Source organism: Melospiza georgiana, chromosome 2 (genome assembly GCF_028018845.1).
Source record: "Melospiza georgiana isolate bMelGeo1 chromosome 2, bMelGeo1.pri, whole genome shotgun sequence".
Taxonomy (NCBI): domain Eukaryota; kingdom Metazoa; phylum Chordata; class Aves; order Passeriformes; family Passerellidae; genus Melospiza; species Melospiza georgiana.
The window spans coordinates 23,088,174-23,105,397 of NC_080431.1; the positions used below are offsets into that span (position 1 = coordinate 23,088,174).

Here is a 17,224-nt window from a genome sequence, read left to right on the forward strand (position 1 = left end):
CAACATCAATCTAGTAGTGATATGGCTGATTGATGAGATGCTAATGATTCTCAATATGCAGAAGAAATGCAAATTTTATGTGATTAATTGCTTACCACAGATGGATGAGGTATGTCAGGACATGACTGACTAAGGTTCCTGAGCTTAGACCAATCACAAAATGGTGCCTGGTCTGGCATGTGTCAGCCATGAAAGCTTGTTGGACAACAAAGAGATGAGAAATGTTCAGGTATAGTTTGGGAAGTGATGGGGTTTATGTCTGAACTCAGCATATAATTTTAAAATGATTAGTGCTTAGGTCTAGCAACAGAGCAAAATCTACCCCAAAGTGAAGTGCTGAGCTGAGCTTTGGGATCTGAGAGTGTGAAGAAGTCTGGTCCAAGAAAGAGGCAGGATGAGAAACAAGTTCTGGAGAGAGCATCAACTGAGTAGCTGCTCTCAGACCCCCTTAGTAGGCTGGATTACCTGCAAGTGTCACAGGGGTGGAGGGAGGCCAACTCAGATGATGAATTGATGTTGTCAAGTCCTATGTTACAAGTAATCCCCTTTTTTCTATCCCCCACCTAGAAATACTAAAATGAAGGCTTTTCTACAGAAATTTGTATAGAAATTTGGGCTTTGACCAGTACAGTTTCTAAGACAATCCCTTTGTCTTCCCCATAAGGGTAAAGCTGGTGTTCTCAACCCAGTGTGAGGGATGTTGTCACTTTATCTCTCATATATACACAAACAAGCACTAGCTGCTGAAGAAATAACATGGCTTTTGTACTCATTGCATATACAATAGCTGTGCAACCCACTTTTTGAAAGGAAAATTCTGTCAGGAGTGGCTGATCTGTCTCTTTAGAAGAGCTGCATGTGACAGTTTGAGAGTTATGATCTGGAGCTGAAGAAAAGCCTCTAAGAATCAGAAGGTGAGGGTGCTTGATGTTACAGTAGTCTGCTTGAGAACTCCTCTGAGGAGTATGTTGCTCCTGAGCCACATTTAAAGGATAAATAGAGATAAGTTGCGCCACATTTGACACAAAAAAAAGATTTACTCTGATCTTTTGTTCTTTGGATCATGCTTGGGAGCCTTCAGTATTCAGCCAGTCCAATATGATTGTGGTGATCCAAGACATTGTGGTCTGCCAGTTGCTCTTTGTTCCCTATCCCTCTGCAGAGCACTGTTCCTGTATCATATGCTACAGAAGGCAACTTATGTTCATACCTACTTCATCAATTTAAGGTAACACATCACACTGGCTAAAGTAGTACATAACACCCCAAAGCACTACCCAAAAATACCTTGTTCAAATTTGGTTAATTATTTTTAAGTGCATCTAAACTGAGAAATACTGGGTGCTTGTTGATGGAAAGGAAGTAATTAAGAAAATTTACTTTTAGAGAGCCCATAAGGTGCATATTCTAAAGCTACTTTTTGGGTTTTGATTAATTGTTACAGCCATGGCTTGAGCTGCCTAAACTAAGCCAGCCCTGATCTAGTTGCCATGTAGCTGTGTCAGTTCAGTGTTGAATCTGTGTTAATATAATTTGCATTTTGGAGCACAGCCCATTCAAGCATCATCCGCCTGGTGGTATGACTTCAACATGTGACTCTTATAAAAAAGGTTTAAAAATTAACTTACCTTCCTTGCAAAGCATGCAATATCCAGTAATGATTGGCTTTTCCCAAGATGACATTGTATGAAAATCAGATGATTGATGCACAGAACAAAATTAATTACCTTCCTGATCTACTTCCTCCTTGCTAATTATTTCTTTTGTTAGTGCACCACCCTAGAAAAAGCCTGAAATGGTTTCCTGTTTGTTTTTTAGAATGTTAACAGTCTTCAATGCTTTGTACCATTAATTCCAGGCACACAAAAATGTCCTTAATAGTTATCATCAAAACACAGAATAGTTTGGGTTGGAAGGGACCTTAAACATCACTTAGTTCCAAGCCAATGGGCAGGGACATCTTCCATGAAACCAGGCTGCTCAAAACCCTATACAGTGTGGCCTTCAACACTTCCAGGGATGGGGCACCCACAACTTCTCTGGGCAACCTGTTTCAGTGTCTCACACAAAGACTTTTTTCCTTGTATCAAACCCAAACCTACCCTCTGTCAGTTTGAAGCCATTCCCCCTTGTCCTATCACTACCCACCCTTGTACAAAGTGCCTCCACAACTCTCTTGTTTGACCCTTCTAGGTAGTGGAATGTGCTATAAGGTCTCTCCAGAGTCTTTCCTTTTCCAGGCTGAAAAATCCTAATCCTAGCTTGTCTTCATAGGAGAGGTGCTCCAGCCCTCTGATCACGTTGGTGACCCTCCTCTGGACTTGCTCCAGCAGTTGCCCATCCTTCTTCCTCTGGGAGCCCAGACCTTATGAGACTGTAGTGGAGGGGCAGAATCCCCCCCTCAGCCACCTGGCCCCAGCTGACTTTGCTGCAGCCCAGACACAATTGCCTTTCTGGTCTGTGAGTGCCCATGGCTGGGTCATGTTGAACTTCTCGTCAACCAACGTCAAGTCCTTCTCAGGGCTGCTCTCAATCCATTCATCCCCCTGCTTATATTTGTGCTTGGGATTGCACCCGTGTGCAGGACCCTAACTTGGCTCAAACTTCAAATTACTTTGCTTTAGGTGATAGATCTGTGTTTAAGATGGGATGTGAACAAGCTCTCATAGAATCCAATCCAGTAATCTTTTTGCTAGGACAACCTTTCCTGTGGTAAAACTTCATTTTAGAGAACAGAAGGAAAACACTTGTTTCCCTCCCTCATAAACACTTCTAGCCTTAGATACTTTATGTGAAGGCCAGAGAGATGCAGAGGGGGATATTACTGCAGTGCTCATCTGCATTCTTCAGAAAGGCAAGGTAAAGGAAAAGATTGGGACACTCTGCACTTTTTTACTTCTGAATAGAGTGAAAACTGACAGCCTCATGTCTTACAAGTTTGAAGACTTGAAGATGTGTAGATGTGTTGCTTAGGGATGTGGTTTAGTGGTAGAATTGGCAGTGCTGTGTTAATGGCTGGACTCGATGATCTTAGAGGTGTTTTCCAGCCTAAATGATTCTATGATTACTTCCAGGTATGCTAGATGTTAGAAAGAAAAACCTATGGAAATGTAACTATTAAATTGGGTGTGTCCCTTTAAAAGCTGGGAAGGACAACAGTAGAGGATTTGTCTGAGATGATGCTACAGGTGCATCTTTAACTGGTCAGCTAGTGGTAGGTATCCAACCTACGTCAGCATGATGGGCAGCTTCCCTATAAAGCAGTTACAAAGTCTGAGAATACCTGGTGTTACCTGTAATTACATCCCAGACAAAAGGAACAACCTGGGAAATTCATCTCCCTGTCGATGTTATGAAACAAGCTGAAACTCACAATGGAGACAATAATTAATGTGAGTATCATTCCAAGTAATTTTAGATGGTATTCTCACCACCCAGTGACATGTGATGCTAAAACCTGGAACCTGAAGGAGAACAACATGTGCAGCATGTAATCCTTTTCAAACTGATGCTCGATTTTGATCACTTCTCCATCAAGCAGAAAGTAAAAAACTTCCTTGGCATGAGGGGGAAAAATATAAAGTGAAAATCTGTGAGTAGGAAAGAACTGTTGGTACTGAACCTTGGTGTCCTTTAGATCTCAGTTGTGGTCCCTTCTAGTTTATGTAAGGGGAAAATGCTATTGTGTCAGGTAACATTTTTTGTCCACTCTGCTCTCCCTTTACCTGAATGTAACCAACAGTGTCATTGACAGATCACAGAGAAAGTGTGTCTGTGGTCACTGACTGCAGCTTAATGCCAGGATGCCCATGAGTACCAGGAACCTTTCCTGCTTCTTAAATTTAAGATGCAGATACTATTTGATAAGTGAACTCCTCCTCTTTCCTTGACTTTCCATCCCTTCCCTCCCAGTCACACACTGTGCTGACCAAACCCTGCACAAGGAGAACAGGTATTGACATTCCTCCTGATGAAAATTTCCAAATTAAATCTATCATAAAAATGAAAATATGTGCTGTACTAGTGACAGATGCAGCCCACTCTCATTAAGTGGCTCACCTACACTCAATGCTCTGTGTTTACTCAGCCCCACAAAGACCTTTTAGCAGAGGATGGTGTTTTCTAACATCATGCTGCTCTCATTAGGTGGTGGTGCCTTGGACAAATGCACTAGCTGAGAGCCCTGCTCCATTCAGTATATATGAGCATGTTTCCATAGAGGCTGCTTGCTTTTGGCTTTTACTCTAAAAGACAGCTGGAAAAATTTGCGTGGATAAAGAGGGTTTGAGTGAGAAGAAGTCCATAACAGTGCTGAAAAAGTATCCTCTTATTTGGGCTTACAGTGGAATTTGTATGAATACAAGGAATCTGTCCCAGGGACCTAAGAGCTTATAGCAGCACAGATAAAAACTTGCATTTAAAACATAATATCCACTACTCAATGAGTATATAAGGAGCAATGCAATGCAGAAAAGGCATTAAGAATTCATGTGACTACTGTGAAATGTAGAAAAATGTGATTACATGGTAACAAATAAAAGAGAAAAATATGTAGCAAAAGCAAACAGTATTTCAATTAAAAACTTTATCTCAAGGACCATCAGCAAGTGGACAACACATTAGGAAATAAATCTTACCTAAGATTATAGGCTACTTCTCAAAGAAGGTCCCAAGTCATCAGCATGAACACAGACTCAGTGATAGAGGAGCATTAGTTTTTTGTCACTAACATGATGTTGTTTTATAAAGCATACCTGGATGTTAATACTAAATTTTTATAATTTATTTGAGAGAATACATCTCTCTCTAATACAAAATTACTGTCTTGTTCTGTAGAGGACAAAGTAATGTGAAAGAATAAACCCCTACTGGGTTTGCTGCCATCAAGCTGTGCAGTATGAGCTTTTCCCAGATAATTTCTTATTCTTGTCCTTCCCTCCAGCATTTAATCTGTAGCCATTGCCTTTGAAAGGATTAAAGCACACTGTACATGTGATGTCTCTATTTTCTAAGTGTTAGACCAGGACAACACCACAAAGATGTGCACCTTACATTATATCAAACTTTACCTTCTGCTGTTCAAAATGTTAAACCCCAGTAAAAGGATTACATGATAGTCTAGTCTGAAATACCACAGAAGATATCAGATATGAGCACAAAGAATTATTGCCTAGCTTTGTTGTAATCCTTGAGAAGGTTTCAGTAGGAGATCTGTATTTAACATTCACCTTAACCCTTATACCAAACCTCCTGTAACAATGCCTGGTTTTGAACATACTCTTTAGTAACTGGCCAAAACAGCATTTCCTACCTGCCACATCAGTCCCAAAAGAGCAATGGCAATAGATGGATTTTTGATGCATCAAATAATGAAGAGAAAGCAACCAGAAGAAAATCTTTGCCTTCCTAACCTCCATGCATGCTGGGCAAATTCCAGGGAAGAGAAAAATGCGGCAAACAGAACAGGATTGAAGGGCACTAGCCTTCCAGACTCTCTTTCCTTCTCCGAGTAACTCAGATGTTTTAGATATGTGAAAAGTGTCTTGGCTGCAAAGTGCAAGTCTTTCAGAGCCCCTCTGTGTGTCCCCACTAACTCCAGTTTATGGGAGACCAGTTTCTTCCTCCTAATTTCTGCTGCAACCTCCTGGCTCCCCACATCTTAAACTCAGACCCTGCCTCTGCTCAAAGTAGTCAAGTGCCTGTCCTGAATTGGGTTTGTTGTAAACAATGAAGCCATGGGAGGATTTTCCTTAATTGTCCTTGTTAAAATTCATATGGTACTTAATTAAAGTATAATACTTAATTAAGTATGAGACTTAATTAAAAGCTTGCCTATCTGAAACCACTGAGGAACCAAGACAAAAACAATCCTTCCAGAAATATGTCCAGATGCAAAGCAAGGAGGGGACTCCACGTGGATCTGTTTTTTGCCTGGCCTCTGCCACTGATTCACTTCAATAATTTCTGCAAGTCATTTATTGTGCATCAATGTGCTTATTGATGGAGGAAAAACAGTGTTTATTTCCTTTCACAGAGTTGTCCTGAGTCTGACTAACCACCCTTTGTGCAAATCTTTGGATGAAGGAAATCTTTGGAGTTCTAAGCTCTTAATATATATTACTTAGTGTACTTTAAAACAGTCATCACAGTAGCTAGGAATTAACATTCCAAAGCCCATAGGGTGGATACCTTTTCCTATGTATATATATAAAAGTCATCAAGGGACCTGCCTCAGAGGAAGGACAACTGAATACAGGTGAGTCTGAATTCACTTACAGAATATTTATTTAGAACCAGAAGCCTTGATTTGTTTTGATTTAGCATTTTGCCAATATTGTGATTGCAATGGTGTTTCTGTATAAGGTCTGTGAGGTTTTTGTGATGGGAGTGGAGTGAAAAAAATTCCTGCATGTGGAAACAGCTACATCCTGTAGCTTTCTATGGGGACACAGATGGATTTCATAGGTGTTGTATCAAACTGTATTTATCTGGGCTTGTGAATACTTAGCCTTAGTGTTAGAGCTCAAACAGAGCTACTGGGTGTACCCTGATCTGGCCATGGGCATTGCTGGCCTGAAAAAGCTTAGTCAGGACAAGAGAGTCTTTCCAATGATACTGGTGGATTATTTGTGTTTCTGCATCCATATAATCTGGTTTGCAGTAGAAATGCACTCTAGAGAAATGGTCACATGCTATTAAAACTAATAATGTTTTAATGTTTTAATGTTTAACTGACAATACCAAACAGGATTACTATGAATTGCCTACAAGATTCGTGGTGTATTTTGTGTTTGAAATCTTCTTGGGAAAAAAAAAACCCAAATATTTGTAAGCCATAAAAGCTGCTCAGTTTAAATGTGTTCATCCGCAAGGCAAATGCAGTCAATTTTTTTTTTTGCATTTGATAGCTATCATCTGATGATATTTTGGAATTTTATTAAGAGGCACAATATACACATTTATTAGTAAAGTGGTTATCTGCCAGTATCACACAGAGAAGTATTATTTCACCAGATAAATGTTGGAGTTGCCTTGCATGTTCTTAGCAGAGTATTAAGGATCATAGTTCTTGATTTTTGATAACAAGTTTTTCCAAGAGCCAAGAAAAAATCCTTTTTGAACAGGGAGGCAGGGGTTGTGTGCACTGTATAGCATTAGACTTCAAACACCTATAAAATTAAAGCAAAGTTAGTGGATGTACTCATCATAAAGACACACTATGGGCCTTCAGGAGGGGCTGTATGAGCAAGCAATGACAAATGACAGGGGCTAAAAAAGGCCCCTGCTAGTCCAGGGAACCAACCCTGGTCCCAACCTCCCTAAATGGAAAAAGTTCCTCTGCTGCCCAACTTGTCTTCAGCTAATGCCATCCCTGTCTGGTGCCTCAGGGTGGAAGCTTTTGGTGTGCCAACTTTGCTAGAGTGCTGCTGAAATCATCAGTAATTTCTTCATGTTTTGCAAACCATGTGTTTCCAGGTCTCCTGGGACAGCTGAGGAGAGCCATCACCATGATCCCTGCACTGCTGTTGCTGGGTCTTTCAGCCCTTGTTGGTAAGACAGGTTTGGGTTGCTGTCAAAAGCAGACTGGGAATTGTTTGTGGAAGGGCCTTGGAGAGGAAGTGCAGTAGGCCTGAAGTTCCCTTCCTGCATGGCCCTGTAAGATCTGGTGTGGCTGAAGGCCCTCAGCTGCTGTATGAGGCTGCTTGCTGCCCACATGTGCCTTTTAAAGCAGACCATCTGCAGGATGAGACTGAAGCCAAGGGAGTCACAGCCATGTCTCCTCTTGGTTTTCCCAGCTAACCTTATCCAATCTCTCTGCCTTCTCAGAAATGGTCTCACAAAAGTGGCAATCTGTTTGATGGTGGCTATTTGTCCCTCAGTTACTAGGGAAATAGAGAAATTTTCCCAGACTGAGGCAAGCATTCTCCTGAATTAATTCTTCACCAGGTTATCAAGGGACACAGCAGACAATCCCAGCCAGGGTGCTCAGTGACCACCAGCCATCATCTGAGTGGGTCCAAACACTGAGGGGCATTGGATGAGAACTGCCCTCTGAAATAAATGCAGAGGCTCTGGTTCTCCTCTCCCACACCAGCCTCTAGACCTAACAGGGCAGGTGTATGTTCACCTAAACAGTCATTACATCCATTTGCTTCAATATTCAACTAGAAAAGAGCCAATTTCTGTTCTCCACCTTTCTTTGATAACATTACTGATGGAGACCAGTGGACCCCACACAAGCAGGGCCAGCACAAGGGGATGTGGGTTGCAGGCCTGGGCTCTCTCATGCTTGACTTGAACAATACTGCTCTGAGACCTTCTGTGTTCAAACACTTCTGTTTCATATTTCAGCTCCATCCCTGAGTTACAGTTGCTATGGTGATATAAGTGCTCTTCAAGCCCCCACGATCTCCTGTACACCTGTAAGAGCCTCTGACTGTGGTATGTATCATTCACTGCTTGATTTGTCAACTTGTTTGTACCTGACAGAGAGATGCCTTACCTCCTGCCATTGCCAAACTAAATGTGGTGCAGCTATTCAAACAGCCAAAAGGGAGAAAGCAACACTTCCTCTCCCAAAAGAGCAGGTGAAGCCTCCAGACCTGATGGGAAGTGGAAGGACAAACTTCATGTCCCAAATCAAGATCTTTGGCCTCAAAGCAAAAGGAAATAGTACCACCTCTTTTCAGTTAAAACAGCCTCTTCATCAGCCAGGACTTTAGCATCAGCCTCCTCACTAAGCCCCAGGGCTTGTCTGCTCCCAGGGTAGGATACACAGAGCATGTCCTGAGTGCTGGCATGTTGGCTGAGCTGGCCAGTGCTTCACGTTTCTCTCTTTCTTGCCTGCAGTTACTGCCTGGTGTGAGCACAGAGCTGACTGTGTCACGTTCCTACTGCTGATATCTCCATGTTTCTTGGATGTAGGCTTTTCCAGGGAAGACACCTGACTGTGAGAGTTCAAGCATAGATATGAACCTGCTTGCTTGTTTCCAAACTGTTCCAAATTTGCTTTTAAAAAGCCCCCACTTTCTAGAGATAGAACATAGCTGTTACTGCAATGTGGACAATCTGTAGTAACACACCCCTCAATTTTTTCAAATCCATTTTGAAACTTCACTTCTCTGACTCCAGAGGTATTGGAATAATACCAATATAGCCGGATGGAATGTGCCTGGGCTCGTCTGGCCCTTGCTGCTTGACCAAAAGGCAGCAACTGTGGTGGTTTCACCTCAGAGACACCTTTGGCTAGCTGGATGCTGCAGCTGGGCGCTTAGGACAAGTCCAGGCATGCAGGAGCTCAGGTTTACCTTGGCAGAGAACTTTAAGGCGAGGATGAAGGAAAGGAGTTGGTTCTGATGGAGGGTTTTGATCCAGAGCTTTATTCCTGGCACACAGGCCTCTGAATGCAATAACAGCTCCAACAGGACTCTGAACTGCGTGGTTGTTGTTCCTTTTAACCCGGGGAGAGTGGGAAGGAAGGGGCACGAGGGACCACCAGCCAGGTAGGGGGGAAGTCTCAGGAGACAAATGACACCTGGATGGCCCAATGTGTCTCCAGGGGTGAAAGGCATCTTTTGAATTCTGCCAATCATTTGATGCCCTTCTGGAATGCCAGGACTGACAGACAGCGCTCAGCAGGGGTCAGGGTGTGGAAAGGAGGGATGATTGACACACCTGGCAGGGAATTATCAGGGAGGAACCTGGGGTATCTGAGGCAAACCATGACATCACACTGCAAAACAGAGGTGCAGCAGAAGAAGAGGACCATGCATTCCACCTCCTAAGAAGCCTCCCTGTTTTCCTGGCCATCCTTGTGTAGTGGAACAGCAGCTCCCTGGCCATAGTTAGAGCCAATAGAGCTGTGCTTGTTCCTCAAACCCTACTGCCCAACTTGATGTAGATGCGATTTCTTGAACACTTGAGTACTCCTTTGACACACCTGCTCACGGGGAAGCCAGGGGTTTGGGCAGGGCTGTGTGTAAGTCTGCCTTTTCCTATGCAGCAGGATATGCCATGATACGGAGGACGGCTGAGGCAGACCTGCCACGCCTGAGGAGATACGAGATCCCAATTAAGAGAGTAGCCAGAAACCTGTGCTTGGATCCAGCACTCATCGGGGCCATCATGTCCCAGGAGAGCCGCGTGGGCCTGCTCCTGGACAACGGCTGGGACCGCGCACGCCAGAAGTACGGCCTGATGCAGGTACTGCAGGGCAACAAGCATGAGCAATAGCAGTGTAGTGCACACCCCAGGGCTTTATCTCAGCAAATCACTGTTCTGTGTTTGAAAGAGCACTTTATTGCCATCCCTCTGTATCCAAGGCTGTCCTGAATAAGGTCACTCAATGAGTCAAAGCCTGGGAGGGCAACGAAGAGGGGGAGGCATTCAGAGGGAAACCCGTTTTCTTGCTTGTCTTCCCTAGATCAGCAGGCAGCAAGTGCAACCTTCTGTGACGTGGGATAGTGAAGAACACATAAATCAGTGCTCAAATATCCTGGTTCTTTCCATTAATGAAGTACGGGCAAGACATCCTACCTGGTCCTGGGACCGGCAGCTGAGAGGTACGGAATGGACTTTGTACTAGGGAGGGACAGAACGACTGATGGGAGTGCTGTGCTGTGTGCTTGTTGGTGTCACTTTTAAGGGAAAAGGAGCATCAATCTGGCAGATTTTACAGCATCTCTTACGAAAAAAAAAACCCAAAAAAAACAAAAGAAAAAAAACCACAAAAACCCCCAAAATAACAAAATAAACCCCCAAAGCCCCAAAATAACAACCAGAACCAAAGTTTTCTAGTTCAACAGAAGCAGTACCAGACCAGCAGACTGGCAATGAGAAATGGCTGTTGGATGGATAAATAAGATAGAATGCAACTAAAGAAAAGTCACTGGAGAATGCAGAAACTGAGGCATCACAACACAACAGAGTTATTGTGGCAACCTGTTGTGTCCAGGAAGATTGCATCCAGGTTTCCTTGTAGTCTGTGCTGTGTGCTGGTTTGTTCACCCTATGCTATTTCTTACTCTCCCTTCCTTGCTCTGCTACTGCCCTTCCTTTCCTCTGATTACACCCTTTCCTGGTAACAGTGTTCCATTTCCACCTGCATTTGGAGAGAGTCATGGCCTCCTTCACTACAGCAATAAAGATTTTACAAAATCAGTCACTTTTCAACAATAATGCACAATTGGCACTCTGTCAAGCAGTTCCTGTTTGATGAGATGCATGGTGGTTTTTTGCTACAAATTTTTGCTCTTAAATCCCTATTTCTTCTTAACTCTTTCCAGGGGGAATCTGCACCTACCATGCCAGAATGGGCAACGTCCAGGTCTACGAGGCAGACCCATGCAGCAGCGACTACAACTACGTCAACAGCGTGATTAGGAGAGCCCAGTACTTTAAAAGAAATGGGTTCTAGGTCTCCAACCCACCCCACCACGGAGCCTCCCCTCTGCAGACTGGCCCAGCAGTGATGTAGTACCCACTACAGCCCAGTGCTGTAGTACCCAGAGCAGTTCCTCAGGTCTCCTGGCAGGACCGATGCTGGTGGCATTGCCAATGTCACCTTGCTCGCTTCAGCAAATCCCAGTCCCCTGCTCACTGATGGGCAAGCTCAGGACATCCCCAGGGATGAGATTCCACCAGCTCAGGGCCTTTGAAAGGCAGATGGGGACACATCAGCAATGTTTAAATTTTGAGTGAGGAAGGTTACTCTCCCTGCTAAAGCTGCACCCCAGGGCTGTTTGTGCATCTCCCAGACATGGACACAAACAGGTCTCCTTGGGCATCAGCTGCGCTCCTCCCATCTGCATCCACCTTCTTTCCTCTCCATGGCCAAAGCAGGGCATGAATATCCTGTGTTCCTTGCCTTGGTGCTGCTGGCTAAGGAGCAATGAAGAGACTTCTCTGCAGTAGCTGAGTTTTGCTGTAGCCAACCTTCAGGGGAACAATACTACACATCTTTGGTTGGTCTCCTGAATCCATGGCCATGGTGCAGCTGGGGACCTCATCGTGGCATCTATATGGAAAATACTGCAAATGCCAGAGCAGGCAAAATGAGCAGCTTTCCATCAGTGAGCAGCCCTTGGAGCAGGAGTCAGCCCCATACATACCCACACCAGGAGTATCACAGCAATAGTTTTGTTAAAAAACCCCACAGCCTTTCCTGTTTTAACTTTGGCATATTTATGCTGAGGTTCCTCCAAATTTAAAAGCATTTCAGCATCTGTCCCTGTGCCAGGAATCCCAGTTTCTAATAGAAGTGAACGAGCTCTGGTCTGTTTGAAAGTGGATGGGTCTCTTGGTGCCAATTTATTAATTAGATAATAATAATGAGAATAAGACAGAAATAAAGATAAATGTTAAATCCCAATGTTTATTTTTTTCAGTTTCATGGGACTCAGTGGGTAGCTGTGGGTACAGCTTGAGTAAATAACCCCATTCACTGCTCTTGGAAGGGGTCTAAAACTCAGTTTGAGAACAGAGAGAGGATAATGGTGCTGCAGACTGGATAGGTCAGAAGAGCTGGGCTTGAGTCTGGCTGCTGACCCAAACTTGTGAACATGGTAATAGGAATGTTCACATTTAGCCTTTCAAATAACCATTTTGGAGGCCTCAGAGTACTTTTCTTCCAGCTGCCACCATTGCTGATGCAGCAGTGATGTTCCTGGCAGCCCTTGCCTGGCAGCAGGGGCAGTGCTGTGCCTGTGCCTGGGCTGCCAGGCAGGGTCAACACTGGCAGCATGAGAGCTGGACTGGAGGCAGCTTTTGCCAGCAGAGCACTTCTAACACTGTGCCCCTTGTCTTGCCAGTCCCTCATCTGCTTACCACAAAGGCAAGGACTCTGCACGATTAACATACATTACAAGCAAATTAATTTTATCACCTCTGGAGACCAGAGGGAACCTTATGTTGTCGCAAATGTCACTGATTTCTTTTTTAAGACTACCATAAACAGTTCAGTGTTGAGCAACACAGATATTGAAATTAGTCCTTAATGAAATCTGCACTATATTAATATAATTTTACTAAAATAATTACTTTGTAATACAAACTTATGACATGTATCACATTGTTGTCTACTTAACATTACCTATGTAAAATTTACAGGATGAAGCCTTTGGTGCATTATGTTATGTAAACCTATGTTACATAAACCTCTTATGTAAAGCCTATGAATGAATTTTTGGTAGATCAGTATAAATTTCACATGGGGCAGGGAATCTCATTGCTGACTTTGCGTACAAAGCTGGGGCTTGAGTTCCAAGGGTGAACAAGAGTGGAGCTTTCTTTGGTTGCCTTCACATCATCCCCAGTTGCTGCCAAAAGTTCCTTGTCACCACTATTGGTGCTGCCAACCCTGCAGATCTCTGAGCTCCTCAGGAGTCCAATTTGAAGCTATGAAGCTGCTGCTTCACATTGTGGTAGCAACACCCAAGGGCCTGCAGACCTGCCTGCTGAGTAGTGAAGCACCACCACAAAGGATTATTTAGATTTTAAAGTCTATTTAAAATTCCAAGTTATGGAAATTCCATATTTTGGTCCAAATTTTGTTTTAGGGTATCAGCACTTTGCAGCAAATACAGGAAATCTCTGCAGAAAATTAGGTGAAGCTTGATAAAATGGTAGGAAGGAGCAAATAAACTATGAAAGTTTAACAGTAGCATGATGCCTTAAGATTTAACAAAAGGTTTCCTGACAAATTATGAGTTCAGATTGTTGCTCCTCTCTGATCATTTCTGGTCACCTCTGTCCATGTTGCTGGAAGCTCCTTTTCTGCCTGATGTAGACAGGGCAGCTGCAGTCGCACTCTTGGTCACGCTTTTGACCCATGGCCTATTGAAAAAAAACCCCAAAACAACAGACATCTTGCAAAGCTAATTACCAAGTAACATATCAGAAAAAGCAGAAGCACAGGAAAGGAAAGAGAAAAACCAAATCAGAGGGGGAAAAAAAGGTCCAGGGAATCAAAGACCAAGACACCTGCCTGAAACAATGGAGAAGGTGCTAGACTAAAGGATTGAATGGTTCCTTCAAGAGATCCTGTGGGACAACAGCAGCAAGAAGCTGTCAGGAGGGTGCTGGCAGCCTGGCTTGGCAGGGAAAAACCATCTCAGATCAATTAAAATCTTTAACTGGGTAAATGGCCAAGAGAGAAACCATGATTGTGCCATATCATGAGGTCAATAATGCTTTCAGCAGAAATATGAATTGCCCTCATATGTGAAGGGCTTTAAAATAAGTGGAAAAAGCACTGGTTAGCAGCAGCTTCTGGCCAAACTCATGAGGTTTCCAAGTGGAGATACACAAGTCTGTCCTACAGCAGTGTCTCTGAAATTTGCAGTCAGAAAATGAATGGAGGACGTGAGCTAACCATGGGCTACATGGAAAGGGAACATGAGTGCTTCCATTGTGGTTAGAAACTGTGAAAACCTGTTAGGAACCAAACACAGGAATCAATAAAAAATCAGGTGCAAAACACTCGATGAGGTCAAGCAGCAGTGTAGGAGGTGAGCAACCATCCCACAGAAAGGGCTGGGGATCCTGGTGGGAAGCAAAGTTGATGCCAAACACAGAAGAAATCAAAAAGAAGGAATATCTCATTTGTGAGGTTATCTTTGTTACAGCACTGTGTGTGAAGCACCTGGGGTAACTCTTCTCTCAGCTATTCAGCTGTCAGTCAGTGAGACTTGGCAACAGTGCTTGAGGCTGTTGCACCAACAAAAATATGCTCAGGACAATCAAAACCCTGATGGAAAGTACAGCCTGTGGAAATAAGGAATTAGATCTTCCCCTCAACCCCCAAAAAAAAAAAAAAAAAAAAGAGAGAGAGAGAAAGCACATAGTTATGATTTTCTAATAAACAAAAGAAACAAAGGGCAAGGACCTACCAGCTTCCATTCCCCTTGAGGGTAAGACAAATAGCAGTGAGTTTAGCAGCAGATTTGTTGGATACTTAAAAAAACTTTCAGGATAATGAAGTAATGTAACACTTCCTGGGTGTTTTAAACAACATTCAAGACCAACATGTAAAAGTTGCTGTACATCATGTATAATCACAAAATGGTTTGAGTTTGAAAGGACCTTAAAGATCACCAAGTTCCAGCTCCCCTTCCATAGGTAGGAACACTTCCCATTAGAGCAGGTTGCTCAGGGCTCCATCCAATCTGGTCTTGAACACTTCCAAAGATGGGGCATCCACAGCTTCTCTAGACAACTTATTCCAGGGCCTCACCACACTCACAGTAAAGAATTTCTTCCTAATAGCTAATCTAAACCTGCTCTCTTTGCAGTCATGTTTTGCAGAGAGGGAAAAGGCAATAGGTGTTGTTTAAGGACCTTTCCAAGCTAACACTGCTGAATCAGAACCAGCAGTCAGCAAATGGAAAACAAATTGCAGACTGGGAAGAAAAACCTTCTTTGTTGGGGACCTGTGATTTGGTTTTACAATTGATGTTACTACTGGGGAATTTATTTAAATGTGCTTCATACAGTAAAGAGCAAGTGTGAGGTGGAGTTTTTCTCTCTCATCAACTTGTTAAGCTGCAGGTGGCATGGGCTGACCCCTCCGTGGCTCAGGCAGGGATCTGCCTGGAGACTGGAGCTGCAGTGACTGGTTTTCATAGAAACCAGGCAGAGGGACCAATTAAACCCCCTCTTTCAGCAGTAACTGAAGCAGCAGGAAAACACTGTCAAATCAAAGTCCCTGTTGGGTCAGAGCCCTAAGCTACGTGGGAGAGCAGATTGTTCTGACGGCTGATTCCAAATGCTGCAGCTGGATCTGTTTGAGCCACGTGTCCGTGCCTATCTCCAAGATATGCAGAAAACAAAGGGAAATACCAGCACATGAAGGCAGTGCTGAATAACTGTGTTTGTTCTGCTTTGTTACTCATTCCAAAACTGTGCTGGGATTTTCTAGCCAGGACAGAGCCTCTTACACTGCCCAGGACAGGCACCAGCCTGTGGTCCTAGGGATCCCCATGGAGCCAGTGCTGCAGCTGGGGGTGACTGGACTGTTTCTAATGCTTGCCCTAGGTTATTTAATTGCCTTCCTGGAAACTGAATGCTCCCAGATTGGATGCACATGGCCTGCTTTTTCCTATTTCAGTGTTAAAAGAGATCACATTGTAGGATTGCAACCTCAGAGTAGTTTCCCACCAACATCCCTCAAACAAAATCCTATTGTCATCTTATTGTGAAGCTCCCATACCTTCTTGGTGATTTCTCATGGGCATCTCATTGCAGCCCTGACTCCTTCACAGCACAACCAACAAAACCCCAGATCTCCTCTCACCCAACTAACCCACTCTTTTGTAGCACTCATCTTATTGGACACAGCTAGCTGTGACCTATTAAGGGCAAGCCTGTTCCTAGTCTTTGGTGATTAGTACAGCTGCAACTCCTCAGGTGTGAGACTACCTTCTGCACAATCTTTATTTTCTTACATTCTATGCCTCCACAAAATCCTTGTGCCTCTCTCTACCATTTGTTTCTGTCAGTTCCTTAACCAGCTCCTCCTAGAAGCCAAGATTTATTGCAACCAAAAATTCTGCTTCTGCACCTCCTCCTGATGAGGCACTGATCCAGCCAGTGTGCAGGCTCCCACTCATGCCACCATCCCACATTTACTGCTCCTCTGGCATCACTGACCACTGTCACAGAACTGAAAAAGAATAGTACAGTCCTACTACAGCATTTTTAGCAGTAGCAACTGGGATTTCCACCCACAGGTTTTTAGGGTGCTTTTCTTTTCCTGTATTTTTGTGCTGTAACATTTTTATCCTTCACATAGAGCATCCCTCTACATACAGCATCACGCCTCCACATCCTCCTCAGTGGTTCCTCTGAGGCTGGCAGTGCTGTATCTCATTGGTTTTCTAGCCTCCACCGAGACTCTGAGACACCTTCTGTGTCAGGGTTGTCATTTGGTCCAGGCATTTGTGTTCTGGCTTGATTTTGAAGTCTCTAGCAACTGTACAAAAACACCTGCAAGTTCGTCTTTGCTTTGTTGCTTAATATTGCACTTGCCACTGTATTCTGTTTATTTTGTCTTTCTCACATATTATGATTGTGCTGTTTATTCCCCTCATGTTTTTTTCAGAGGTAAACTGAACATCAGCCTTGTTCACCTTGCAGATCACGTGAGTTCAAACTAGATACTCCTCTGTATTTGTCAGTTTTCACCTGCTTCTAGTGGAAATGTTCCTGTAAAAGCCCTTCAATTTCC

The 17,224-nt window shown here is 43.6% G+C and overlaps 1 protein-coding gene across 1 annotated transcript; it reads left to right on the forward strand.

Annotated features, from left to right (window-relative positions):
- The first annotated feature begins 7,508 nt into the window (after positions 1-7,508).
- LOC131080444 (lysozyme g-like) lies at positions 7,509-11,416 on the forward strand. Its single transcript, XM_058018700.1, has 5 exons — positions 7,509-7,551; positions 8,353-8,442; positions 10,007-10,203; positions 10,424-10,562; positions 11,286-11,416. The coding sequence occupies exons 1-5, from the start codon at positions 7,509-7,511 to the stop codon at positions 11,414-11,416; spliced, it is 600 nt and encodes a 199-aa protein (XP_057874683.1).
- The last annotated feature ends 5,808 nt before the right edge of the window (positions 11,417-17,224 follow it).